This window comes from Gossypium hirsutum, chromosome A12, assembly GCF_007990345.1.
Source record: "Gossypium hirsutum isolate 1008001.06 chromosome A12, Gossypium_hirsutum_v2.1, whole genome shotgun sequence".
NCBI classification, from domain to species: Eukaryota; Viridiplantae; Streptophyta; class Magnoliopsida; order Malvales; family Malvaceae; genus Gossypium; species Gossypium hirsutum.
The window spans coordinates 105,538,926-105,566,265 of NC_053435.1; the positions used below are offsets into that span (position 1 = coordinate 105,538,926).

The 27,340-nt window shown below is 32.7% G+C and overlaps 3 protein-coding genes across 4 annotated transcripts; 1 reads left to right on the forward strand and 2 right to left on the reverse strand.

The window, feature by feature from the left end:
- Positions 1-13,141: 13,141 nt before the first annotated feature.
- On the reverse strand, positions 13,142-14,027 carry LOC107947114 (subtilisin-like protease SBT2.5). Of its 2 annotated transcripts, none has more exons than XM_016881673.2 (3): positions 13,803-14,027; positions 13,532-13,679; positions 13,142-13,410 (listed from the first exon to the last, which is right to left on the reverse strand). In XM_016881673.2, the coding sequence occupies exons 1-3, from the start codon at positions 13,877-13,879 to the stop codon at positions 13,348-13,350; spliced, it is 288 nt and encodes a 95-aa protein (XP_016737162.1). In that variant the 5' UTR covers positions 13,880-14,027; the 3' UTR covers positions 13,142-13,347. The 2 variants fall into 2 exon arrangements, with proteins under 2 accessions (XP_016737162.1, XP_016737163.1); XM_016881674.2 differs by having other exon boundaries at positions 13,142-13,431.
- A 5,928-nt stretch (positions 14,028-19,955) lies between these two features.
- Positions 19,956-22,781, reverse strand: LOC107947117 (abscisic acid receptor PYL8). The gene is made up of 3 exons (XM_016881678.2): positions 22,261-22,781; positions 21,335-21,550; positions 19,956-20,517 (listed from the first exon to the last, which is right to left on the reverse strand). Exons 1-3 carry the CDS (start codon positions 22,405-22,407, stop codon positions 20,299-20,301), a joined length of 582 nt encoding a protein of 193 aa, XP_016737167.1. The 5' UTR covers positions 22,408-22,781; the 3' UTR covers positions 19,956-20,298.
- A 57-nt stretch (positions 22,782-22,838) lies between these two features.
- Positions 22,839-27,295, forward strand: LOC107947115 (DNA primase small subunit). Its single transcript, XM_016881675.2, has 15 exons — positions 22,839-23,101; positions 23,213-23,263; positions 23,380-23,555; positions 23,706-23,783; positions 23,895-24,006; positions 24,220-24,304; positions 24,398-24,449; positions 24,534-24,595; positions 24,678-24,793; positions 24,875-24,996; positions 25,665-25,733; positions 25,942-25,999; positions 26,354-26,427; positions 26,667-26,715; positions 27,003-27,295. Exons 1-15 carry the CDS (start codon positions 22,990-22,992, stop codon positions 27,143-27,145), a joined length of 1,359 nt encoding a protein of 452 aa, XP_016737164.2. The 5' UTR covers positions 22,839-22,989; the 3' UTR covers positions 27,146-27,295.
- Positions 27,296-27,340: the final 45 nt, after the last annotated feature.

Here is a 27,340-nt window from a genome sequence, read left to right on the forward strand (position 1 = left end):
CGGACATATTGGACAACTTAGAAATAATTCATAAATAAATAACATTCATAGCATAGTTTAACTTTTAAGTCTTTATAATAGACCCTCGAGGCCCAAAATACGTATTAGGAGTGGAATGATTTTTTTTTTAAAATTTCGGCAGCATTTCTGCTTATTTTGTATAAAACCCCCTGCAAGTTCAAACCAAAAACAACCAATACCATATATATATATTATATATAAACTTTTATACCATTTCATTAGTATAAACATTAAAATACTAAATAACATTTTTTTTAATTTACAACAAAAGTCTTGTAACATTCTAATGTGATCAAAATAACACCTATGTACATGCCACTTTTAATTCAAAATATGGTACCTACTTATGAAGCTCTTGAGGATGTGATGAGATGAGAGATCTTCTAGCCGACTCTACCTCTTCGAGTCTAACTGTACCTACGCGTTAAAGTCAAACGCGTTAAGCCTGTGAAGACTTAGTAAGCACTACAAGAATAAATAGGCAAATAAATCCTATTAAAATAATATAATCCCATTTGATCAATATATATTTATATGCATATAAGTTTCTTTAGCTGTATCTTATATTAACAAAATTTAATTTATTATTATATAAGTTATAAAACTTACCTTAGTACATTGATAATTCGCTTTGGTTCACAACTTATAACTTTAGCCCAAAGTAGACTTTATAGAACACACTGGACATAAAGAACAAATATAGAAGTGCATTATTATGCACAAACGAATAGAGAGCACTAAAGTGCTATACAGAGAGCACAGATGTGTTAAACAGAGAGCACTTAACATGCTAATAATAGAACGGAGAGCACTAATGTGCTAATAATCAGAGAGCGCGCTAGAGTTCCTTAATGGCGTGCCACTAATATCCTAGTAGTTCTAAACTCATCTACGTGGGCATTAAAACTGAATTTCATACATTTAAATACTTTACATAAATATCTCGAAAAAGATTTCTCATTTCTTCATCATTACAATTTAGTGCATATTACACAATTCACAAATATCACATCTTTTTCACGCATATACTTTTGTCATAACATTATTACTTAATGTTCAAACAATATAACTTCTTATATTCTCCAATTATAATTTTCTTTTCAAATTTCATAATTCCATAATCTATTATTATTATTATTTATTTACTTATAAATTTAAATATATACATATATATTAATTTTTTATTTCTAAATAATTCTATACTACAATATAAGCATCTAAATAAAATTAATTTTAAAAAAATCTTGTAGTACTTACAACAAAAAGATTGAGATGATGTCTTCCTTCACTCCTTAGCCTTCTCTTTTCCTTTTTCTTCAATTAGGTCCTCTCCTTTCTTTTCTTTCTCTTCAATTTCATATAAAACATATAACATTTATATGTTAGAGAAAAATAATTAAATGACTTTCCTATGCTATTAAAAAAAAATAAACATGTATTATATAATAAATTCAACATTTCTTACATTAACTTACATTTCAATTTATTCCATAACTAAAATTATTTCCATTCCTATTACAATCTATACTTTATTTTTATTTAAATTATACTTATAACTTAGTTTAACTCCCAAATTTTCACTAATAAACCCCAATTTTAAACTTCTTATAATTTACTCCTTATTGCAATCTATTTCACAATTCAATCTTTTTTCTCAATTCTAATTTGAATTTTTCATTAGTTCAATCTCTAATTTATCCTTAAATTCAACATAAACTATATAAAAAAAATCTACTAACTCTCAAAATTTCAACATATACCTAATAGCATTTTGTTCTACGATCATAAAAACTCAATAATTACAAGAAAATGAATTAAATTGACTTACCAAATTGAATTTGAACCCTTGAAATCCCAAATTTTCTTTTTCTTTTTCTTTCTCCCTTTTTCTCTATTTCGTCCCTGCTATTCTGTTTTGTTTCTTCTTTTTATTCTGTTTCTTTACTTTACTTTACTTTATGTTTTATATATTATATTATATATAATATAATAATATAATATATTATATATTAATACTTAAATATTAAGTTAATATAATATATAATATATATTTTATATAAAAAATATCTTAGATTTTTTTTCTTTTAACGTTAAACCGCCTTGTTTTATAATAATGGCATATTTACCTATTTAGTCCTTTTTATTTTCTTTAATCTATAATTAAACTTTCACACTTATTTCAATCTAATCCTTTTTCCCAATTACTTCTAATTAAGTCGAATTCACCTAATCAAAACCTAATTAGACACACAACTAACTTCGTAAATATTTATAATAAATATTTACGAATCCGATTTATCGGAACGGAGTCCTGAGAATGCATTTTTTTCTTTTTATCAATTTAACTATATAATCAATAAAATTTTCCTATCAATAGGAAAATTTTCATGTAGTATTCCTGTCGTAATATAGACTATGCCACAATATTAAAATAAATTTTCTTTCTAGATAGGATTTGTGGTCACGAAACCACTATTCCGATTTTACTGAAAATGGGCCATTACAATTAAAACTTATTGATTCTAGTTTCTTATAGAAGAAATTATGTAAGCAATGGTGTAACATCCCGAAATAGGGCCTAAACGGAATAGTGGTTGTGAAACCACAAATTCGAGGTAGAAAATTTATTTTATTATCATTTTTAGGTCTATGGCATGATTGCATGATTGTGTGAAAATTTCGTTTAGAAATTTTATCGATAGAGGGTTCAATTTGATATTTAGGACTATATTGCAAAAGTTGTAAAATGTGTGTTCTAGTTCACAAAGGTATTAAGTACTTGTGAGTAATGAGTTTTTAAAGTGGAGGTCCTTGGATAGTAATTAGACCATTATACTAGTTTGGAAAAAAATACCTAAAGGAAAATAAAACACCATAGTTTTTAATTAAGGGCATTTTGGTCATTTAGTTATTAAAATGAATTAAAAACAAAATTAAAAGCCAATTTTTGTCCATCTTCTTCATTAGGCCGAAATTTCAAGGGTTCCCCATAGCTAGTGTTTGTTTCAAGCTTCCAAACTCCATAGTAAGTGATTCCAAGCCCCGTTTTTAATGTTCTTTACGTTTTTAGAATCCCGGTAGCTCGAATTAACTTATGCTAAGCAATAATTCAACTTAGGGTTCATATTTGGAAAAATACCCATAGGTGAAATTTGTGTATTTTGGTGTTTTATGATAGAATATGAGGTTTTAAATTATGTTAGACAACTTGTGCTACTCGGTTTTAAGTGAAAACGAGTAAAAGGGCTTAATCGGTAAAAATACCTAATAGTCATAAGTACATGTTAGAGTGAGAATTTGATGTTGTCATAGAAGGGAAAAATGATCAGCATGTCATAAAACATAAGAAAATAGGATGAATTTTAAATTCCGAGCCTTGGGAAAAAAGTGTAAATATGTAAAAGTTTAGGGACAAAAATGTAATTTTGCCAAAGTTTGGGTCAAGGACTGTTTTAATAAATGTGAGTATTAAATAAGCTAAATTTTTTTATTATAGATCAAGAAGAACAAAATTTGGAGTTAGACCGGGGAAAGAAAAAGATAGTGGACTAAATCGATATAGTTGATCGTATTTTGTTTCGAGGTAAGTTTGAAGTAAATAAATGCAATATTCTATTATTTTATGTTAATTTTGTTAATTTTCAGCATGTGTATATTTATTTTATGAAATTATTCAAAGAAGACTCAAGCATGAATTGACGAAGAAGTAATTTCAGAAAGTCCCGGTTGAACCTTAGGAATGTGTAGGATACAAATGTCATGACATTAGGGTTTAAGGATACCATGTAAGACCATGCCAAGGCATGACAATTGGTAAGGTTTCTAAGGCAAGGAAATCATGTAAGACCATGTCAAGACATGACATTGATAAGTTACTATAAGGCAAAGGTCCCATGTAAGACCATGCCAAGGCATGACATTGGTGAGTTCTTAAGGCAAGGATACCATGTAAGACCATGTCGAGACATGGCCATGGTAAGTTTCAAAAGGATACCACGTAAGACCATGACAAGTCATGGCAATGGTAAGTTTCAAAAGGATACCACGTAAGACCATGACAAGTCATGGCAATGGTAAGGTACCCGCGTATCCTTAGTATTCCAAGTGGTTCAACGGGAAAATTTAAAGAGAATATCAAGGTAAGGTAAGGTAAGACGAGTTATACTAAAAAGGGAAGACAAGTTCATGCTAGAAGAGCAAAGGTAAGTACATAATGTTCATGTATGCTTGATAAGGAAAAAGGTAAGTAAAATGTATTAATAAATTTGATTAAGTAAGTAAGTATTTAAGTAAGTGAGTAAGTGAAGAAGTTTAAAATATGTCTATGACAATTAATGAAGTTGCATTAAGTAGTATCATGCCAAGTAGTAAAATAATTCTTATGAATGTTGTTATTTATTTGCATGCAAACTTACTAAGCTTAATGCTTACCCCCTTTATTTTCCTTCTTTTTATAGTTTTGTCAAGCTAACTCGAGGAACGTAAAGTACGTCGGAGGTCTGGGCACACTATCACGAGGATTATTTTGGTATAGCTAGTCGTTTCATTTTGAGTATGGCATGTATAGCATCGTAGCCGTTTTGTGTATATGATCTTATGATATGGCTGATGAATGGTATGTAAATGCTTGATAATGATTAGTTGTTGGAATGGCTAATCAAGGACATGTTTGGTGTTATGTATGCCTAAATGCTAGTTATTCCATGGAAATCATGAAAAAGGTGAAATTAGCTTTAAAACAGTATCGGACAGCAATAATGACGTGAATTTGGAAAATCACTAAAAATAGTAGAAATTGATTTAGATAATGAATGAGATGTAGAATTAAAGCTTGATGAGTCTATTTTCATATGGATGGAACAAAACAGGTATATGAGTTATATTTTATGAGATATTTAAATTTTTGTGAAATAGGGCCAAAGCGATTCCTGGATCCCCTGTTCTGACTTTGGAAATTCACCAAAAATTTTAAAAAGACAATTAGAAGTCATGCTTTACATGTACAGATTCCTTATTGAGTCTAGTTTTATGAGAAACAAACAACATAATAATTGAAACTTTGTACAGGGATATATTTAATTCGTAATACACAGGGTTAGAGTAGTCAAACCCCAAATCAAGGGAGACTTTAACTAATAAACTGTACTAGTTGGCCCTACCAAAAATTCTAGAAAAAATTTAGTTGATAGATATATGAGTCTAGTTTCAGGGAAAATTTACGAAATTTGATTTCGATTTTCGTAACTCGAGATATGAATTTTTAAGCGACTGTGATGCAGTTAGCCAGTTTGTTTGGAAGTTCTAAAATAAATTGTTTGAGCTGTTTAATTAATGAATTAAGCCCGTTAACACCTCGTGCTCGACTCTGGCGATGGTCTTGGGTTCGGGGCGTTACAAATGGAATTGTAAATCATGAGATATAATAAATTTTGTGAGACAAGGTCAGAATGATTTCGGGTTCTCCTGTTCTGACTTTGAAAAATCATCAAAAATTGGAGAAAAATAATTATGGGCTTAAATTTATATTTTTAGAATCTTGAATGAGTATATTTTCAAGAGAAATAAACGGGAACATCATTCGAATTTTGTACGAGGAGATAATTAATTTTTAGTGAAGAAGGGTCACAACTGTCAAACAGCAGAACATGGGTAACTTTAAAGAATAAACTGTACTTATTGACTAAACCAAAAATTCTGAAAATTTTATGTAAGAAGATATATGAGTCTAGTTTTAGGGAAAATTAGTAGATCTTAATTTTGAAGTTCTAGAGCTCCAGATATAAATAATTTAGTGACTATGACACAGATGGACAGCTTGAATATTCATAAAAGTAAATAATAAAGATTATAGATAATGTTACTTACAAATGTGTTATATACATTAAGGATATGGAATGGAGAGAAGGAGGAGGAAAATATAAATGAATATTCAGCTAGCATGGCTAATTTGCATGTTTTAGGCTTAAGGACTAAATTGAATAAAAGTAAAACTTCAGGGGGTAATTTTGTAAAAATTTTAAAATGACCAAATTGAAGGGAATGAATTGTTTTATTATCTAAATTAATAAATTGAATGAAATTATCACTTTAAGATCGGGTGAAAATTGGAAAAATGGTAAATTACCAAAATATCCCTAAATCTTGATATTTCTACAATTTCACTAGGTAAGTTCATATAACTTGAATTATGTTCTTAAATGCTTGAAATTATGTTTTTGATATGAATATGATTTGAATGTTCATTGTATGAAAATTGATGAAACATTAACATATTTGATAAATAGGGGAAGAAATCCCGGTTGAATGAAAGGAAAATTCGATGGATCTCTGAAAAGGAATTCACAGTAAAAATGATCTAGCCCGGACGGGTGATCCTATCCTGATATAGCTCTCCCGAAGAATACGTGAAAATAGATTTAGCCCGGACGGGTAATCCGAATCAGGGTTTGAATTTAGCCTGGAGTGGTAATTTAGATCCAAGCTCATTAGAGTAATTGTCGTTGCAGGGGATTTAGCCTGGACTGGTAATCCCGACAATACTCTATGAGTTTATATTACAGGGGATTTAGCCTGGACTGGTAATCCCACTGTAAGGATGAGGTTCGCGGGAGTGTGCTCTCTGATATGATATGTGTAAGACCATGGTTGAAAGATATCATGGCGACCTGATATGAAATGTGTAAGACCATGGTTGAAAGATAACATGGCAACCTGATATGAAATGTGTAAGACTATGGTTGAAAGATACCATGGCAACGTGATATGAAATGAATAAGACCATGGTTGAAAGATACCATGGCAACATGACGGGAAATGAATAAGACCATGGTTGAAAGATACCATGGCAGCGTGACATGAAATGAATAAGACCATGGTTAAAAGATACCATGGCAACATGACAGAAAATGAGTAAGACCATAGTTGAAAGACACTATGGCATCATGTCAAAGATAAATAAGACCGTGGATGGGAGACGCGATGACATCTATTAAACAATTGATATTCAGGTAATATGTATCAGATGACGAATGGTTATATGAAATGATTGTGTGAAATGTTTACAAGAACTGGTCATATGGAAATATATGTACAAAATAGTTGTATGAAATAATTATGAAGATAGATAAACGAAATAAGAATAAGTACATGGAATATAATTTATGTTAAGTTTGATATAAACTTTACCGGAATAAATATGCATAAAATATATGAAAATGATGGAGCATGAAATATTGATATAATGAAATGATTGATATATACTTATGAAGAAAGGGTAAGAGAATGATATGTTTCATGACATGTACATATGATTATCTTTGGTATGTTAATACAAGGAAATTATGTAAGTAAAGACAATTATTAAACTCAAGGTGACATGTCGAGAAAATAAGTATATCAATGTTGAATTTATATGAAATATGTGCAAGTACACTAACAATGGTAACATGTTTAATTATAAGAAGCATTGAAATGGTAAGTACTTAGATAAAAATAAAATTTAAGATTTTGCGAAATTTTTTTTATGATCCCGATTTAATTCCGGTTGGTTTTTAATGTGTGTTTGGGGTTTCGAGGGCCCAATAGAGAGACGCTATGATTATTTTCAAAATATGAATAATAAATAACTCAGAATCATTTTAAAATATTCAGTAAACTCCGGTAATTCCTCGTACCTATTCCGGCAATGGATACAAGTAGGGGTGTTACAAGATGAACATTTAAATTAGTCATTTCGTTAAAAATTTGCCGAAAAATGCTTAATTTGACATTTTATGTATAAAGGATAACAACAAATATAACCCCGCTCTTTTATTTTGGTTATTATACTAAGAATAAGAGCAATCTTTACATATTTATTCTATTTTACCCTACTCTTTTATTTTGTGAAAATTAACGACTTAATAAAACTACATAAAGAATGAATCTAGACAAATGTATGCCTAGATTAAGATTGTCCAAAGTCATTCTTGAAATGAAAAAGGTATTTATTCTCTTTTATCAATTTATATATTTTTAATTTATGTTCGTCTCTTGGAATATTGAATGGTTGCCACATGTCACCCCCAAATCGTCTATCAAAGCCATGTCAACACAAAGTGTCGGTGTTAGTGCGAAGGTTCCAACTAAGGTGACAAAATACAAGTTCAGGTGCAAACAAAAACAAAAAAAAAATTCATGTACCAACTAAATACTTCTGGACAAGTTTAGGGGGAACTACATATTAACTCTTCTTGGATACATGAGTTAAGACAAATTCATTTTTTTTATAAAAACACTTTATATTCATTTTATTAAATGATAGAACTCTTACACGGTAATTTCATTTCCATAGTTTTATATTTTATTAAATATTTAATTTTGTTTTCGTGAAACATAACTATCGAAGAAATCATACATGGAAAAAAATTACAAGTACTTTGTCAAACGATGCTTTCAGTTGCATTTTTACACAATTTATTCTCCGAATCATCATTCCTCATTGGCGACATCTATGGTGTCTCGAGCAACCACGGTTGTAGGTATTAGCTTGTGTGGGAGCACTTTTTGGATTTGGATGACACCCCAGGTGTGGTCCACCAGGTCTTTTGCAAGGATCAAGGACCCCTGGATGGATGTACGTCACACCACTACGTGCAGCAGCATCGACTTGGACCACAATCATGTTGATTAGTGCAAAGCAAATTAGCAAAGTCTTCATGATGGATAACCCCATTGTTGAACTTAAATTTAAAAGATATTGAAATTTCACATATATTTATATGATTTGTATCGTACACAATTTTAGTAAAATTGCTTAAATTGGTGTGATATTGTTTATAGTTTTTTTTTTTTGAGTTGTTTGATGTTTTTAAGTCTAAGATTAGTATATTAACTATTTCATATGAAACCACTTGCGCAAAAGTAAATATAATAAAGTTATTGAATAATCTAAAATTTTAAATATGAAAAAATATCGCAAAAGTACCATAGCAAGACTCCCCTATTAAATTTGACTCTAATTCGGTAGATTTAAGTCATCCTATTTTTAGGATTGTATGCATCTCCACTCAATTAAGCAAGATCTACTCTTAAACAGGGTCTATTCCTCCTCTGATTTAAGCATATCAAACATAGATCAATAATTTAGAAATGTCAAACCTAGAATTAAGCACACATAATTGAGAATAAGATCTAAGTATTTATTGTGTAAAATAAAAATCAAACGATAGAATCCATCATAGGGTTCATCTCTCCTAGGTATTTAGAAAATTAGTTCATGCTTGAAAATAAAAAACATTCAAGACAAAGTATAATCGAAATAAATAAAGAAACTCATAATAACCTCCTAAGAAATCAAATGCGAATCTTCAATCTTGATGGGAATCTATTTCAGAATCGGCTTCAATGATATTTTTCGAGTTGTTTTCTTGAGTATTCTATCCTATCTTCTTATTTTTGTCATATATATGTCTTAGAATGCCCGAAAAACCTAAAAATCACGTTTTTTTGCAGGTTTAGAGTGCAAATCGTGAAATTGACACGGTTTGCCACATGGCCGTGTGGCTCACGCAACCGTGTGGAAATGGTTAGCCCGTGTGGCTCCTGTAATTAGCTTCGATTTCCCAATTTATGCTCCTTTTTTGCTCCCAAATGCTCTTCTAAGTATAAAAAACATGAATTTAAAGGATTAGGAGCATAAAATTCACCATTAGCAATGAATAATCACCCAAAAACACATTAGGAATGTGATTAAGACATGTTACTTTTAGCACTTATCAATTATCATAAGACTATTTTGTCTTATATATCACGTTAGCAAATAATTTAAAATTTTAAAATTTTCAATAAAAATAAAAAAAGTAATTGAAGCTAAACTTGTATTCTGTCACCTAGATTGGTACCTGCATACTAACACTATTAATTTGTGCTAACGTGACACTAATAACAAATTTAGTGGTGATATGTAACAACCTTTTATTATATAACGTGAAAGACATAAAATAAAATAAAAAGTAAAAAATCATTAAAAATATATCAATTAGTATATTAATTCTAATAGATATGAATTAAAGTAATAAAAAAATTAAAAATTAGTTGACTGCAATGAGAGAAAAATATTTAAAAATTTGTTTAGTTGTTGAATCTGCGAGGGTGAGTTTTTTTTTCATGTCATTAACTTTATCTTTTTAATTTTGTTTGAGAGGCGGGTAGTTGCTAAAATTGTGAATTTGGTTTTGCGAATTATTAAAGCACATTTCTATCCCATTCTCAATTATTTAAGTAACAATTTAAGTGAATTTATTTTTAGGAATTATGGGTGTTTTTATACTAGAAGTTAGATTCTATTTTATCTCGTTTATTCAAAAAATTGACAAATCAATTTCTATCTGTTATATGAAAGAGCAAATTGATCCTTTTCTGTTAACAGTAAAAATGAATAAATTTTTTAACAGAAAGACCAACTTACTCCTTGATTTAATGTACATGGACTACTAGGTTCATTTTTTAATAGAATAGATACAATATAATCAATTACTTTCTAATAATAAAAACTTTATAATACTTTTACTTTTTTTTTTCAACTAAAATGACATTAAAATTAATAAATATAAATACACTACATGTTGTGATGGAGGTACTTCAGTAATTGTGGCTTGTGAAAGGTGAATACATTCCAAAAAAAAAAAAATTAAAAATTTATAAAAGAAATTTAATCTCTCTCTATCAATTAAAGCCATAAATCCTTTTTTTTTAAATTTATTTTTAACATTCATTATTTTTTTTTCACAATTTTCTCTTATTCTTTTATACACTTTTTTTTTCTTTAAAGAAAGTTATAAGCTAAATGATTAATATTTCAAAACTCTCAAAGCTAATCTTCTTAATTTGGTATAACATCCTTTGTGTTTTATACTTTTTACAAAATTCTTAAAATCTTGACTGAGGAACAATGGCGGGATGCAGATGCTATATAGATTAATTATTTTTTATTTATTTGAAAATTTTATGAAAAAAAACTTTTAATTTTATTAATTAATGCCTAAAAATAAAAATAAAAACCCAAAATTAATATAATAAATAAAAAACTGAACACAACCAAATTATCCCGGAAATTTTTTTTAAAAAAAATCCAAAAATCTGAACTTAACCGAGCCAGTTCAGCCCTATACCTTTTGTAGCTAGTTTCTGAATGCTGTTTTTCAATATACGAAGACACGAGTGAACGGAGAATGGTGAAGGAATCATGTAAAAATTCTGATGAAAAACGTGTCAATAATCAAATATATAGGAATGGAAAGGGCAAAAAAAGGTTTGAGCCACAAGTTTCGGGTGTGGCATATTGTTTGATTTGTATGCACCTAGTTTTAGAGATTAAAAGGGCAAGACGATGTGAGTTGGAATATGAAGAAGGAATGTCAACAAGGAATTGTTTTAAGAGTTGACCTTCAACATATACAATAAGTTCATGCATGGATAAGGATGAGATGCTTAATAGCCTCCTTTAATAATTATTCTTTTTTTTCTTGAGAGAAAAAAGATGGATTGCCTTGTCATGGCTCTTAAGGGCCAATTTCTCATGATTTATGGGTAATTCTTGAATGGTTTCAACCTTAACTGAGCTCTAAAATCATTGAAATTTGATTGGTTAATTAGCAGTTTATACAGTACATGTCTAACAACTTCCAAATTATCCTGGGGTTTTGCTTTAATTTGAAGTGCAAGCTCATGGTAAGCAACTAAGCATGAGCTTTTCTGATCATTGACTTTTGAAGTCATTTTTGTGAGGTTCCTTGGAAGCAAGAGAGGATCTGGTTTGGTCACAAAATGTCAAGCTCCAAGACATGGAGGGTCCCATATCAGATTAAAAATGCACCAATTGTTTTTCTTATCTCCATCATTTTGCTCCTATAAATAGGGTCTTCTTCTACCCAATCACCAAAAGAAACAACAAATAGTTGTTGAATCTTACTATGTATTGGTAGCTCATTCTCCCCACAAGAGCTTCCAGCACATATATATATATGTGCGTGTGTGCGCGCGCGCTTTAGATGCTACTAGTAAGTAACAGTCTTGTGCATGCATTTTGGGATGGAAATCATTGCTCACTCTCCCTCAAGGGCTTCTGAATTTGCCTGTGTTTAAGGGCTTAAACTGAAGCGCTGGAGGGTAGAGTGGATAATGTTCACCATTCTTTCTGGCTACGTATTTTGGCAAGTCAGTCATGTCCATATGAGGTAAGTAATCTTTTTCTTTCTTTCATGAAGTAGCAATACAAGTTCCATATTGCAGGCTTGAAGCTGAGCCTTTTGCAATATCGTATACACATGGCTTGTATAGAGTTTTTGGAATGCTTACAATGGTTTCTACAACAAATTCACTTAAAATACCTTACTTATGTGACATTAAAACAGATGCATGGAGTCATTGACATCTAAAACGTGTCCTAATTTTACGTTTTAGGAAAAAAGAAGCAAATTTCATTTTCGAAGCATATTAAAAATAAGGACAAAGGGTAAGTTCCATGGATCATATGTAGAGTTAGATGAACAATATTGGTGCAAGCTGGATGCCCAGTGCTCGATAGTGATTGATGATTGTCCGTATAGCTAGAGGCCAGTGGCATGTGAGTTTCAGAACTCATGTATAGTGGCTCAAAATGTTCCCCATCTTTCCAAAATCATACGCTACTATTAATGAGCTTTGCTTGAGTTATTATTTTGGGCAATGTATCATATCAAAAACATGTTGCATGTGACTATGACCCCACAAAGTCGGGCAACCATTTCAAGTATGTATGCAATGCTTCCTTCATAACCTTAACTAGATAAACTTGGCTTGTGAATGGGAGATAACATAAGTGAATTATTTGGAATCACATGTCCCATCCTGTGTGGGGACATGAGTTTTTATGGACTTTGGCATTCTGCTTGTTGAATATCATAATGAAATTGGTCCCCCCCCCCCCCAAAGGTCTAGCTCATAGTTCCCAAACATTACTTTCAACACAGTTATCTATCCCTTCTTCTTTTTAGTTTTTGATTGGTGACTTTTTTAAGTACTTCCAAAATTCTTCATTTTTCTTGGACGGTACATTCAAGAGTCTGAGCTTTGAAAAGCTATCAAAACTTCATAAATCATATGCAAGAAGATCAATTTATCCACTTCTTATAAACTTAATCAGATGCATTAAACGACTAAATTGCTTCGATTTAGAGCTGCAATATGCTATATTTCAAGTCCTGAATGATTATTAAGAGAGAGAAACAGACTGAAAACCCACATCTACAAGAAGTTCTTGAAACCTATTTTCTCTTCCGTTCTGCAAACTTTCAAGCTTTAGCAGCACTAAGCAAGCTCTTGATTCTTCTCCACAACTCTTACCCCATTAGCAGATCTCAGCACATTGGCCTGACCATTTCATTAAACAGCCTTTAAAGGGAAGAAGAAAAAAATAATGGAAAAGAGAGTTAACTTGAAAGAGAATCAACCACGCTAAACAAAACTGCAGGAATGGGCATTATAAGAACACCTGAGCCTCTGTGATTTCGACTGCAAAACCATCAACAATGACCAAAGATAAGGTCTTCCTGTAGGTACCAGGTTGAAGGGTGCTTGCCAACAGCTCATCGTGCTTCCTACTCAGATACAAATCAAGCTCATACGCCCCTTTCTTAGTTCTACGATACACCTCCCAAAAGAAAATAAAGAAAGGGTAAATGAATGAGAACAAGCCATATATGTGATAACACTAACATGAGAACCAACATAAGGAGTTAAGATATTGGGATTAAAGAACTGACCGATCAGCATGAAGACGGTGGTATTCAGGATCATAATTCATGAAAACAAAGTATGACTGAGTTTTTGTGCTCCCCATTGCCCACTCTTAAAAGTAATCCTTTTTTTCTTCTTGGTCTTCAAGTTTGGGTTGGTCAGTTTGCATTTTCAGCTCAAGCGGGGTAGATATTTATACATGTCAATACTGATTAATGCATATAAAAACTTGCATGCCTCTCAACCTTGTATTTCCATTGTTATGCTCTAATTAAGATTAGTATATACATGAATGAGTTGTATTCCCTTTAATTCTGAGTTTTACAAATTTATGTGTCATCCTAAATCCATAATTTTTTTAATTTGATGATTATAAATCATAATACTGAAAAAGCGGTTAATTTTTTTAATTTTATATAAATTATGTATTCATTAGAGAGAAAAAGACAACATTTTGCTATTAGTCAATATACTATGCCTAATTTATAGATTTAGTCCATGTATTTTAATTTGATTATTTTTAACCCTTGCACTTTTCGAATTTTGAAATTCCACTCTTGATCAAATGATGGCCGTTAAATTCATCACGTTAAATTTTTTTCTTTTTTTTTCGAGTTCTTATGCGACAAACATACCATTACACGAGTAATACTATATCAATTTGTTATTTTCACATAATACTTAGGGAGTGCAATTTTCAGTTAAAACTGAGAAAACCAACTAAACAGAATCAACCGATTTAGTCAGCTTCAGTTTGCGTGATTTGGGCTATCACTGCATTTTTCTTAATAGATTTAACAGTTATCATTTAAATAAGACTAAAATTTTTAAATTCGTAAAATATAAAAAGTAAAAATAATAAAATAAAAAATAGATATTAAAAACATTATTAATATCAGAATTTGAACTAATATATTTAATTGTTAAAAGATTGAAATTTTAAAAATAAAAAGTTTATATAATTGATACAACAAGCCTAAGGTGAGACAAAGACTGTGCACGTGGGAAAGTGACGTGATAGGTGGGGGCCATTAGCATCAACGTGCCAGTTTACTAGAGATGGTTAAAGGGGGACCCTATTTGTGAGATTCCAAAGTACTGGAGGTGTGCGAATGTAATTGGAAATGACGGGGTTCAGTTATGGACAGCTATTAGTAAACGGTGGTCCTCTCTTGTTCCAAAACGTGACAGTCTACTGGACTCTATATTTACCCACACGTGGGAACTTTTTTAACTTCGTTTCCCAGTACAAGTTCCATACAGTGAAGATTTCTTCTGCTAGCTTATGTTTGGTTTTTTTTTTTCAATTATTTGAATTTATAATACTTTCAATATTTTATACAGTTCAAAATAATGTACAAACTTCGTTGGTCTTCTATTCGATTCCAATTAAGCTGAATACATAATTTATTTAACAAATGGAGACCTAATTAGGCCACGAACCCACATGTAACGTCTGGAAGCCCAAAATAAGACACTGGCGATCCCATATACTAAGACAAAACGTGTTAATTACTATTAGCAGTTAATTGTCACATAATCAAGACATAAACTAATCCGACCAGAAGCAGTCCACATATCTGTTGTAATTTCGAGGATTTGCATTTTCTTTTGTCAATTAAGGCAAATTAAAACCCATAGCTTTCATAATTGCAGGAGTATTTTGGTCCAATCATTTCAAAGTTTTGTAATAAGTCTCTTATATCATGCGAGCTTGAGTCTCCAGTTCACTTTTGATCTGCCTGTAACAAGTTTACTTCATATTTTGTCTTTATTCAAAAGCTTTCGTTTGTTTATACTATATCCGCATATTTAAAACAGCATCGGATTTAAAATATGGATTCTAGCTCAAAGTTGCGACTTTGCATAGATTTTCCTATAAATGAGGATTTTTGTTGTTATCAATAGTTATTGCTGCACAACCAAAGGTGTCATCTCCTGCGAATTCAGAACAATTTTTTAAATATCGAATGAAATTTTAATTTTTTACATTCTATATTTTTATAATTTTTAAATAATTAAATTGAATTTTTATAATTTTAGAGAGTCAAAATGTAATTTTATCTTTACAAATTTAAAATTTAAAAAAAATTAAGAGTCTAACTAGTAATTTTATATTTTAAGGGGACTGAGACCCCTGTTAGCTCTCCTAAATTCGCCTCTGGTCTCCTCTTTCTTTATTTGATTACAGATCTCCTAACCATCATGTAAGAATCTTAGTTTGCTCTCTCTTCAAACAGGTGTTTTAACAAAAAGCAACCAATAAACAAATAAAAGATGGAGGGGAATAACTAAAAATCTAAAACATGAGTCAAAGAGATAAGTAAAGAGAGAATCATCACAGGATATTTGTTAATGTAGTTCAGATTCCACGATCCTATTCTCTAGAGCCTCATTGAGAGAATAATTTCATTCCACAATTAATCCAACTATCTATTAGCTAAAGCTTAATCTATCATTACACAAAGAAATAATTATAGTCCCGATAGCTAGTCCAAATTGTTACACATCACTCTTCCCAAATGCCTTACATTACATACAATATCTTCTCATAAAAATCTCTAAACAAAAAACATCTAACACACCCCCAAATGGCTCAACGAAGAAGTAGACTAGCAGTCTATTTATAGTCAAACAAGCATCCTTTAGCAAAATTTTGATTGAGATAAAACTCTTAATAAAAAATGAATTTATCTATCAAAATATCTTCAATAATTATCCAAAATAAAACCTTATAAGCAAGATAAATTAACAGCTTAATTATCAAATAAATATCTTAATGGATAAACATAAGGACAACCCTTGAGATGAGGCTGTCGATCTCTCCTCTTTCTACTCTTCCAAATATTGATTAGCACCATTTAAGACATAATAAAACATGGCTTAAAATGCATTTGTTGATAGTGTAATACTCCATGAAGATAAATGTAAAAAATCCCAACTTGTTACTAGACTTAGCTGTCTTGAAAATCTATCTGAACGGGTGTTTAACAATTGTTTAAATAGGTTATCTGAACATCAGCATTAAATAGCTGAAGTCCCAACACATCATTCACTCTGAATTTTGACACTTCCAATTGTTCATTATATTACTATTCAAGACCATGAGTGTCATCTTCCGCAAGGATGGAAGAACTAAAACATTTGATAAATTTTCAAGTCTTTAAAGAGTTTAGGTTCATTTTTTCAAAAATTAGTTCTTTAAAATTACATATAAACTTTAATTAAATGTATTACTTAATATATAAATTTTGATTTAGTACAATTATATTTATGTAAACATAGTTATTTTTGTGTACAATATGTAAACACAAAAAAATTATGTATAAAAGTATACAAAATTAAAGTTAATGTGTTAATTTATAGTTTTGAAATTTATGATGTTTAATAAAGTGATTTTCTGATGAAAAAATGTTAAAAGATAATTCGATGACCTAAATTTTACTAGCGCATACAAGAGAATAGTGAAATTCTATTTATAAAATTAAGGGTTATTGATTTATAAAATAATTTATCTGGTAACATTTTTGTATTTCAATTCATAATATATTTGGTATAATTTATCATTTAAAATATTATAAATTTATATAAACTTTTACCCTTATTAATTCATTTCCCAAGTTATGATTATTTTATTTCTATGTGAAGAAATTATTTCCAATTTATTATTATTATTATTTTGTTGATTGGAAACCCGAAACAAAAAAGATCGGGAAGGAAATTACAGCAACAAACTCCATACAGCAGGAGTCAGATTAACCCAATTAGACGGCACGTCCCTCTCCTAGTACAAACAGCCACCTTGTCTGCCAGCCGGTTTGCTTCTCGCCGATGAAAGAGCATTGAACTTGAGGATTAGCTGCTTGGAAACTCTTGGTGGAATCAATAATAGCAGAAAGAATCCAGGAAATCCCCTCACTCGAAGCAAAGATTTGATCCACAACTACTTTGCAATCAGATTCAAGAAAAACTTGAGGCCAATTCTTATGAGAAATGATAGAGCAAGTATCTTTAAATGCCATTGCTTCAGCCACTTCAATAGGTCCGACACAAAGCTGACGATTACTTCCGTTGATGATTTGACCATTAGAATCTCGGCAAACCACTAGCAATACCTGCTATTGGGTTTTCTTTAACCATAGAAGCGTCACAATTTATCTTAAAGACAACCCTCTTTTGGTCGCTGCCAAGAAACTCCAGGCAAATTCGCACCACTTAATTGTGTTCTATTGGAAACTAAAGGCTCCCTGCCAAACCTCAATTGGATTGTCGTTGCTTCCACAAAAAACCAGCTCGTTACGAGCTTTCTATATGGACCAGCAAAGATTGGCAAGAAGAGCTTGGGGGAAAGATGGAATAATCCCATGGCAGCAACGTTGAAACCTACCGAACCCTTCCCTTCTTGTATCATGGTAATTACTTAAGTTGTAATTCGATTTTTTAAGTTTAAATTCATTTATAAAAAAAGTTGAATAATTTCAGGTCCATTAACTTGTGGAGTGAGAGTGTGAGACGGTTTCAAACTTTGAATGTGGATATATAAATCCAAAGCTTTTCAAGACTCCATTTTCTTCAATCCTAAAAACCACGTGTTGGGTCAACCCTGTTGCCCGCTTCCGCCATTGCCTCTCATCACTGTCCATACCAGCACTTTGTCCAGTGCCTCATCCCCCAACCTCTTATATAATAATCCAAATTCCTTATCCTTAAGTAACTAATAAAAAAACCTGTGTCCTTTTTGTTTCTTTTAGTTTTTTGTTTTGTCTCTCTAAATAAAGATATGGCACGACTCGCCATTTCGTTCATTGTTATTTTCGTCTTATTCACCATCTCTCACGCTCGCTTTATTGTACCGGACCAGGCCGTCACCTCTGAAGAAATCGTGGCCGGATTACCCGAATCCGACTCTACAACGACAAACGTTATCCTTCTCCCTAACGAGAAACCCGACTCTGAACCCGCCAAAACAGTTGATTCTAAGCACGACGTTGATGATGCCTCCGAAGCCGACCCCGACTTGGTTTCCGTTCCGTTGACGATAATCAGTTTCCGTCCTGTAAAAGGTCACTTCCCCAGGCATCCGTTGATTCCGTTCCGTAATGGACATGACTGCCGTTACCATAGAAGGTTCAGGCCTTTGAACTCGAGGTTCCAGCGCAAGCGCTATGTTTCTTACGGTAACGGTATGGCACTGTCGGACGAGAGATCTCGTTCCGACCCGGAGTCAATCAGACTTGGTAACCAGATGCGGGGGAGAGGGACCAGGTTTCCCGATAATGGCGCCGAGTCGAAGGAGCACGTAGACTTTAGGAAGGTTCGTCCTTATAACCACGAGCATGAACAAGATCATGACAACAACGATCACCACCCGCACCACCACTACCAACATCACCGTCGCCATCATCGCCAAGGAGAGGAAGATGAAAGGCGCGAGAGTGAGGAGAAGGATGGGGGGTTCATTAAGAGGTTTCGCAAGTTTTTGATTAATTTTTGAAGGTATCAATATCATGCACGTTATTTAATCAAAGTGATGCATCAACTCTGTAATTCCCTTGGGTAATTTTCACTTTCTGGTTTATTTGGCCTGGCTGTCTTTACACTACTTGATTATTGGCTGTGAATAATATTGCATCCTTTGGTGATGAACAATATGGTATTTCCTTTTAAAACATACTGCATTATAGGACTCCATTTATGATAACATTTTTTTTTTGTTTCATGAATACAAAAATTGTTTAGTAATGTCTAAATTATATTAGTTTATAGCTGTTTTTATATCTTTTATGTAAAAAATAGGAAAATATAAGCTCATAATATTTAAACATTATTCCTTACCAAAACCCTATTTATTACCTTATAATTTTGTTTTTCATCTGCATTTTAACCCACAACATCCGAATTTGGAAGTTTAGCCCGAGGGAGTGATTTTAAGTATAAAAAAAATCCATAAAATTAAAATTTTAAGGAGTAGTTACATTTTTAGTGTTTAATTATTTATTAAAAATTAAAAAAACCTGAATACCCTTTGTTTTAATATTGTCATTTCAATCTAAGATTACCAACTCAGTCAAATTAGATTAGATACCCTAATTTCAAATTAAGATATAAATAAATTTCTAGATGAGTAAATTAAGATCATGTACCAACATACAGTATATCCCCCATAACTGAATGGCTCATACATGAAAAGCTATAAAATTTCCATTGTGCAAAGATATTTACAACTAGATACCAATACAATACCGCATTATTCACCATAGAATAAGCCACAAAGAAAATTTCTGAAATGTTTCTTCATTTAAGAAATCTGTAGGCCGAAGGTGTAGCTTAATTGTCAGCTACTATCAACACAACACACCTAATTATAATGTTCTAGTAAGAAGAAGATGCATGAAGTATTAAGAAAATAGGAGTTGACTCTAACCCAAGGTAGCCCGAACTTTCTACTCAGCTTCTAATAATAACATTTCTTCACTCATCACACACAACAACCTTGATGCTGCTAAGAGGGACCCAGATTATTCACATTATTTTGATTGGCTCAGTGCGATCCTGAACAGCCAAACGCTCTGAAACATCAGCCAATGACTTGAGGTTGCACTTGATCAGTGCCTCAACGAAGTAGCATGTTTCGTCCTTGGTGTTCCCATCCGGTATATCCACCACAAAAGACTCGATCACCAACGTTCCTGGTCTGCCATCAATGACCTCAGGGTGGACTGTAACAATGGATGAGTAGTTCTGCCAATTTACATAGCATACAGGAAATTTTGCAGTTTCATGAAATTAGATTATAAGTGATGAGGAAGATCAATAAAGAATTGGGACAATAGAATGCTCATAAATCAAATATGAAAGGAAAAGGAGGCAGAATAATACATCTCGGAACTGAAAACTAACACCGTCCTCAGCGACATGATAAACAGTGTTGCTTGCCCACGTATGTGTACAAACCAAAAATGTTCTATGTACATATGCAAAGAAGGGATCCAGGTCATATGTGCTAGTAGCTCAAGAAAACAGAAATAGTTGGGATAGAAGGAAGGCTACAAAAGCACATGTTCCCCTGCTTAAATTCAGCAGAAAGACATTTGACAAGTCATTTTGTAGGGATATATATTTCCTTCTAGTTTCAGAACTCTCATTTCCTATTCTGCAAGGCTACGTTCCCTCTCAAACATGACAAAATTCTTCTAAAATGCTTGACGAATTTGACCATTCAAACAATGATTTGACAATTCATGCTGAAGTGACGGAGTCTTTATCCGATGACTGGTTACAAAAAGTTAGCGCATTCAATGGTCCACCTTGCAAGTTGCAAGTGACCATATCCAAAACCTTGTTACATTTAATTTAAGCATTATTACATAATTCAACAGAAAATTATCACATCATATAATAAGAAAGAAATAAAGGTTAGGTTACTTAGGTTTAGATGAATACTTATTTCGGTCAAGATTATATGTTGAAAAACTAAAAATTTATTGGAATTCGAAGGGCATGCATTTACAACTATTGTGTAGTGCGTAACTAATTCAACCAAGTAGAAAATTCATACCTTCAACCTGTGATCTCCTCCGACAATTGTCATGCTCAAGATGTGCTCATCATCATCTAGATACTCTAACCTTTCAGTGCTAGTTGTCGCCGGCAAACCTGACTTAACATTTACTTCTCTAACACTTCCAACCTGAAGGTCCCCCTGCACAACACACCTGCTAACAAATGGTTTGTACTTCTGGGGTTGGTCAAACCTCCTTACTAATGACCAAACCTGATAGATCGAAAACCAATAATCATTCATTAAGGCACAAAACATAACCAAGTTTGCCTTCAATCAAGCAAACTAAAAAAATACCTGAAACTAATCATTTGTACCTACCCAAGGTTTAGATTGGGTATGGGATATCAAATTAAACTCATTCAATCCAAATTTATCGGTATTTGAAGATGATAATGAGATATAAGAACCCCTAAGCACTAGATACCCTTTCCACACTTAAGGAAAATGCAAGTCTAAAGAAAATCTTATGTTCCATTTACGTTCAAAGCAAGCACATACCAAGTAATAATGAAAGAAAACAGCAATTTACAGAGTAATTTCTACTAGTAAAAATTTATTAATGCTTCATATAGCTGAAGGATGTGTTTAGCTTCAATTGATAATGTTTAATATCACATAATCTAGCTTAATTTTTAAGTGACATTCAAAATTCTAAAATCCCAATTTCAGTATCGATTTCCTCATATATCCAAACCACATGCACTGAAAAAAAGTTAAAGAGAAAAATCCCCAAAATAAAACGTCGCCTGAAAATTAAGCTAAGCTTCTTAAATTAGCGTCTAAAACGAAAATTCACTGAATTAAACGAAAATTGTCCCCAGATCTATGTACGGATCTAGCACCAAATAGGAACCCAATCGATTCTATTAGAAAAAGAAAATATAATTGAAATTTACAAAAAAAAATTAGAAAAAGCATACCAGGTGAACAGGAGCTTTGATGTGTTTAACGAGCGAAGAGCTGCACTGATTTTCTTTAACCTCGAGTTTGTGGTACCTCTTGATGAACTCTTCTTCCATCTTACTAAACCCGTTCCCGTTCATGGTGACATGATCATCGGTCACCATCGAAGTAACCTTAGCAAAAACCGTGGCCCGAGGAAGAGAAGAGGAAAAAGCCGGTCCAAAAGCTGACGCCGGGTGTTAGCGGGTCCGGGTACGGTTATCGGAGAGTCCTAGAAAGGTCCGAAACGAAACGCCATCGCCAGGTCCTGATTGCCTCTTTCTCATCTCATCGCCTGGAATAATTAATTAAAAATAATGGGAGAAAAAAAAATGAAACGCCGTGTTTTTTTTTTCTTTTTAATATATTTTTTGAAATAAACAAAATTTTTTGGCTATTATTTGTTTATTCGTACTTTCCATGGTGATTACTGACTAGTAGCAGGAATTTTGATTTTGCCCGGGCTGTTTTTTTGATAGGTCCAAGGATTTTTTGGACTGATGCAGTGAAATTGAAAACGACGGCGTACTTAAGCCTTCTGGCTTGTTGCTATTGGGCCAAATTTTCAGGCCCAAAGTTTCCCGCCAAAGGATCTATTTATTTGCCCTAATCTTTTTCTTTCCCGCCATCTTATTCTCTTCCCTGTGAACTTTCTGCTATGAAATTGGGATATTGAACGAGAAATTAGGGTTCATTTTGAAGCGAAGATGACGAAAGAGGAAGCTGACAACGGAAGAGATGACATGGTGATTGATGTACCTGGGCAAGCAAATGCTGTGCCTGATGGATTTAACGCTAACTATCTCAGAATCTACTATGGTCAGAATTTTCATTTTCCTCATATAGATTTTTCGTCCTATCGCTTGAATGATGGAAAATTTCTTTTATTCTAGCAGCTGTGATTCAAATGTGAAACTAATTTTATGGCAGGAAAGCTATTTCCTCATGCTGACATGTTCAAGTGGATGTCTTACGGAAATGGTAACTCAAATCTCTTCTTCCTTTTCGTATATATGGCCCTGCAAACACGCGCTTGTTTCTGCGCTTTCGTGTTTTTCTCCATGTATTGATGTATATCGTGATATTGCTATCTGCAGATGGCAAGCATCCCGGTTGTGACAAATCCTACTTTGGAAGAAGGGAGTTTTCTTTCACGCTAGAAAATGACATTTATATCCGATTCCAGTCTTTCAACAGTGTTACGGAACTGGAAAATTCCATCAAAGAAAAGTGTCCATTCAAGATAGATATCGGGCCTGTCTATAGCGTTGATGTAAGATTTCTTTCAATTTTATTCTTATTAAGGAGTCTTCGAATTGTCATTCAGTGAGCTATGAATTAAAGCTGCTCATATTAGTTGTTTTATTAGTTATTCTTGTTAGCTGTTTTATTAGTTGTTAATGATGTATTGTCTGTAATGCAGCCTGCCAAGAGGCATGCTTATGCGCAAAGTGGCGACAATGTTTTCACTCCAGTTGAGAGAGAATTGGTTTTTGATATTGTAAGCTACTTCGTTTCCGGAAAACCAAGCATTTCACCCTACTTTTCAAACTGAATGCATGTATCGGCCATGTTATTTGACTCATTGGAGTCATCTTAATTATTTTCGCAGGATATAAGTGATTATGATGATGTTAGATATTGCTGCACGGGAGCAGATGTTTGTTTGGAATGCTGGCCTCTAATGACAATTGCGATTAAAGTGATTGATACTTCTCTCAGAGGTAAAACTGATATATGCTGGAGTTTGAAAGGTTTTAGGCCTTAGGTGGCTTTACTAAACTGACCTAGATCAGAAAATATTCTAATCAGACCTGAGTTCTTAAGCTGTCCTATGTAAATGTTTGCATTACAACGTAGGCATTTTTGATTTCTTGAGTGCACTGCATGCCTTTTTCTTACACCATCAATTAACTTCGAGTTCTAATAATGTATAGATGACTTTGGCTTTAATCATATTCTATGGGTATATAGTGGTCGTCGTGGTGTGCATTGCTGGGTTTGTGATGGAAAAGCCAGAAGGTAATGCAGTAACAGTTGAAATCTTCACATTTTTTCTGCCTTTACCTGTATTATTACATAAAGAAATTAATTTTGCTCTCATAAATTCCACAGGCTGACTAATGAACAAAGGGCGGCTATTGCTGATTATTTCCATGTATACAAGGTGGTTAGCTAGTGCTGTGAAAGACAACTGGATTTTGCTTTGTTTTTCAATACCAAGAAACCAATAACTTTGTACCTTGTTCAGGGCAATGAAAATAGTCAGAAAAAGATATCTTTACCTGGTCTTGTTCTTCATCCTTTCTTGGCGTAAGTGGTATTGTATTTTGTTTTTAATTTTCTTATTCTGGGCCTACATTCTTCTTCACTAAGGCATATTCTGGCTCTGCAGGAGATCCTATACCGAAGTCCTGAAGGGTTTTTTTGAGGCCAAACTGCTTCCAAACCAAAATTTACTTGCATCTGAGGAGAGATATGAGAAGATCCTAGAAATGATTCCTGATGCATGTAAAATATGTAGTCTCTTCGATGGCTAGCTCTGTCATTTACCTTAGCAGTTGCTGATGTTTGTACATTCTATCTTTGCAGCTGTTGCTTCTGAGCTTAGGAGGAGGTGGCAGGAGAATAAGCGAGCTTCCATGTCAAAAGATGACATTAATATTGTTAGGTGGGAGCAACTAAAATCTATCCTGCAATCGGGTAAACAAAAGGTATGAATTGGTAAGCTCAAAATCAGTGTTAAGTACCTAATGGGCACTAACAGTGAGTCATTAAGTCTCGAAATCCTATAATCTCTTTGACGGCCAAAATCAGTGTTAAGTGCCTAATTGGTGAATTCAACACTTAATGCACTTTTGTCAGTTGTAAGATTTGAATTTTGTTTTTAGATTAATTACTCTAATAGTGATGCTAAAATATACCATATTGGGATCAGTTTCCTATGTGTAAAAGATATAATTGCCATCATCAATTGATTATGGCCATAAAAGAGGTCATAGGATTTTGAGACTTAAGATTGGTAATAGAAAGTTTTATAGGCCGTCAAGTGAGTTCTTGACATGTTAAAGTGTTTACAATAAAGGGGGTGAGTCCACTGCCTGTTAGAAACAAGATTATCCAGCCCTCAACACTATCATTTTGTCATCCACAATCAAAGTGCATTTCTGAGAAAATCAACAATAAATGAGTTGGATCAAGTAATAAATCTTTGCTCTGGCAATCAATTACAATTTGATTGTTTTCTTGGAAAAGTTCTAACTCGTTAGAAACACATTTCTCAAAAAAAAAAAAATTCACACATATGTCTTCTGTTTTACTTAGAGGGAGAAATACTGTATTTCCATCTTTTTAATTCTTTTGTATGATTCATCTTTTCCAGATGCAAGGACTACGGAGATGTGTTGAAGAGATTGTCTTTTCATATACGTACCCTAGGCTTGATATGGAGGTCTGCAACAGTATTACTCTGTTTGGTTTTGTTTTAATTTTTTTGGGTTTGTTTTCTTTCAACAAAAATAGGTATTCATCTCAGAAATACATCCACCTCCATTTCATACATTAGTATATATAAATTACATTTTTGAAACCAAGAAGTTTTTATATATAAAATTATCTATAAGTGACCTATCATAGGCAACTACTTATTTGTGTATCAGGTGTCGAGGCACATGAACCATTTACTAAAGGCACCATTCTGTGTACATCCAAAAACAGGTTAGTGTTGAAAAGTGTATTCTATACCAGTTGCTATGAATTTGAAGATTGGCCTGAAATCGTAGGTGGGTGCCTAAAAGTGTGACGTGGGTTCTAGTTTAAGAACCAAGACATTTAAACCTAAAGGCTAAAGCACTACAATGATAGCTTTCAAAACCAGAAGTATTTCAGTAGCTGTATTTATGCTATGAAGCCTTGAATGCGTACTTTGATTGGACTTTTTTCTTAATTGCTAGTTGACTTTTTATCAATATCACATCATAGGGAATATCTTCCTGTTCCGATTTTCAGGAAATGTAGGAAGGAACTTCATTTTAGTAGTCTCAAGTGTTTTTCAACTTTTTTCCCCTCTAGGTCGTGTTTGTGTTCCAATTGACCCAAACAATTGTGATGAGTTTGATCCAACCACAGTGCCGACCCTATCCCAGGTATCTGTGCTATCAACTTTCAAATTCTTATCTGCAGGATTCTTCTGGTGAAGGTTTCCAAATCCATATTTAATTGTTTGTTAGAACTTCAACTAAGAATTATGCTACATTCTGACACTGTAAATTTGTAAATCATGAATTCTAGCTGTATAGTTCTTCCTCATGTGTACACTTGGATGAGCTCTTACTCCTTTGTATAGATATGGGCCCATAATTCTTGTGATGTATTTACCTGGCAGCTTCTGGAAGAACTGAACAGGGGAGGACTAAGACAAGATGCTGAGAATGGTATGTTTATTCTTGCAATATTATTTATTCTTGTGATGCTTAGATTCCTATAAGTTTAGTTATTTGCCTGGAAATAGAAGATGAAGACCAGGAAAAGTTACTGAATCTGAAGAAGTTGCACTTCTGTAAACATGTTCTATCTTTGGTTGTGCCTCTGATCTCTTTGACATGACACATAATCATGGTTGATTTTGTCAGCCATCAAAAGATTTAAGAGCTAAATAGGGTCACAAACTGATGCGATTGGTATTTTATGTACTGATATCATTGGCTTTGTTTGATGGCAGAATGGGATAGAACCTCTCTTGGAGAGTCCGTCGCGTTTTTCAGAACATCATTTTTACAGCCTCTGCTAAAATCTTGCAAGGAGGAGATAGAAAATTCTTACAATGCAAAGCTACAGCAGTCCAAGAATGACCTCAGTTGGTAATGTTTTCTAACCAGTATCATCTAAGAATCCGGTCATCTTTTGATGTATAATTATATGAATTTGTATTATGTTCCATGTATGCTTTTATGCTATTCAAAACATGATGCGATAATATATTTAATTAATGCCAGGAGCCATGTTTCATTGAAAGTGCTTCTAAAGCGAACGAAACCGACCTTTCCATCTCTTCAACTC

Excerpts from the sequence above, each read along its gene's own strand:
- LOC107947117 (XM_016881678.2), bottom strand. The coding sequence starts at position 22,407 with ATGGTGACCGATGATCATGTCACCATGAACGGGAACGGGTTTAGTAAG. Across the intron at positions 21,551-22,260 it reads TCAAAGCTCCTGTTCACCTG|GTTTGGTCATTAGTAAGGAG; the intron begins GTATGCTTTTTC and ends TCGATCTATCAG. Across the intron at positions 20,518-21,334 it reads GAGGAGATCACAGGTTGAAG|AACTACTCATCCATTGTTAC; the intron begins GTATGAATTTTC and ends GTAAATTGGCAG.
- LOC107947115 (XM_016881675.2), top strand. The coding sequence starts at position 22,990 with ATGACGAAAGAGGAAGCTGACAACGGAAGAGATGACATGGTGATTGAT. Across the intron at positions 23,784-23,894 it reads GAGAATTGGTTTTTGATATT|GATATAAGTGATTATGATGA; the intron begins GTAAGCTACTTC and ends TTATTTTCGCAG. Across the intron at positions 25,734-25,941 it reads ACCCTAGGCTTGATATGGAG|GTGTCGAGGCACATGAACCA; the intron begins GTCTGCAACAGT and ends TTTGTGTATCAG.
- LOC107947114 (XM_016881673.2), bottom strand. The coding sequence starts at position 13,879 with ATGGGGAGCACAAAAACTCAGTCATACTTTGTTTTCATGAATTATGAT. Across the intron at positions 13,680-13,802 it reads CACCGTCTTCATGCTGATCG|AACTAAGAAAGGGGCGTATG; the intron begins GTCAGTTCTTTA and ends GGTGTATCGTAG. Across the intron at positions 13,411-13,531 it reads TCGAAATCACAGAGGCTCAG|GCCAATGTGCTGAGATCTGC; the intron begins GTGTTCTTATAA and ends TGAAATGGTCAG.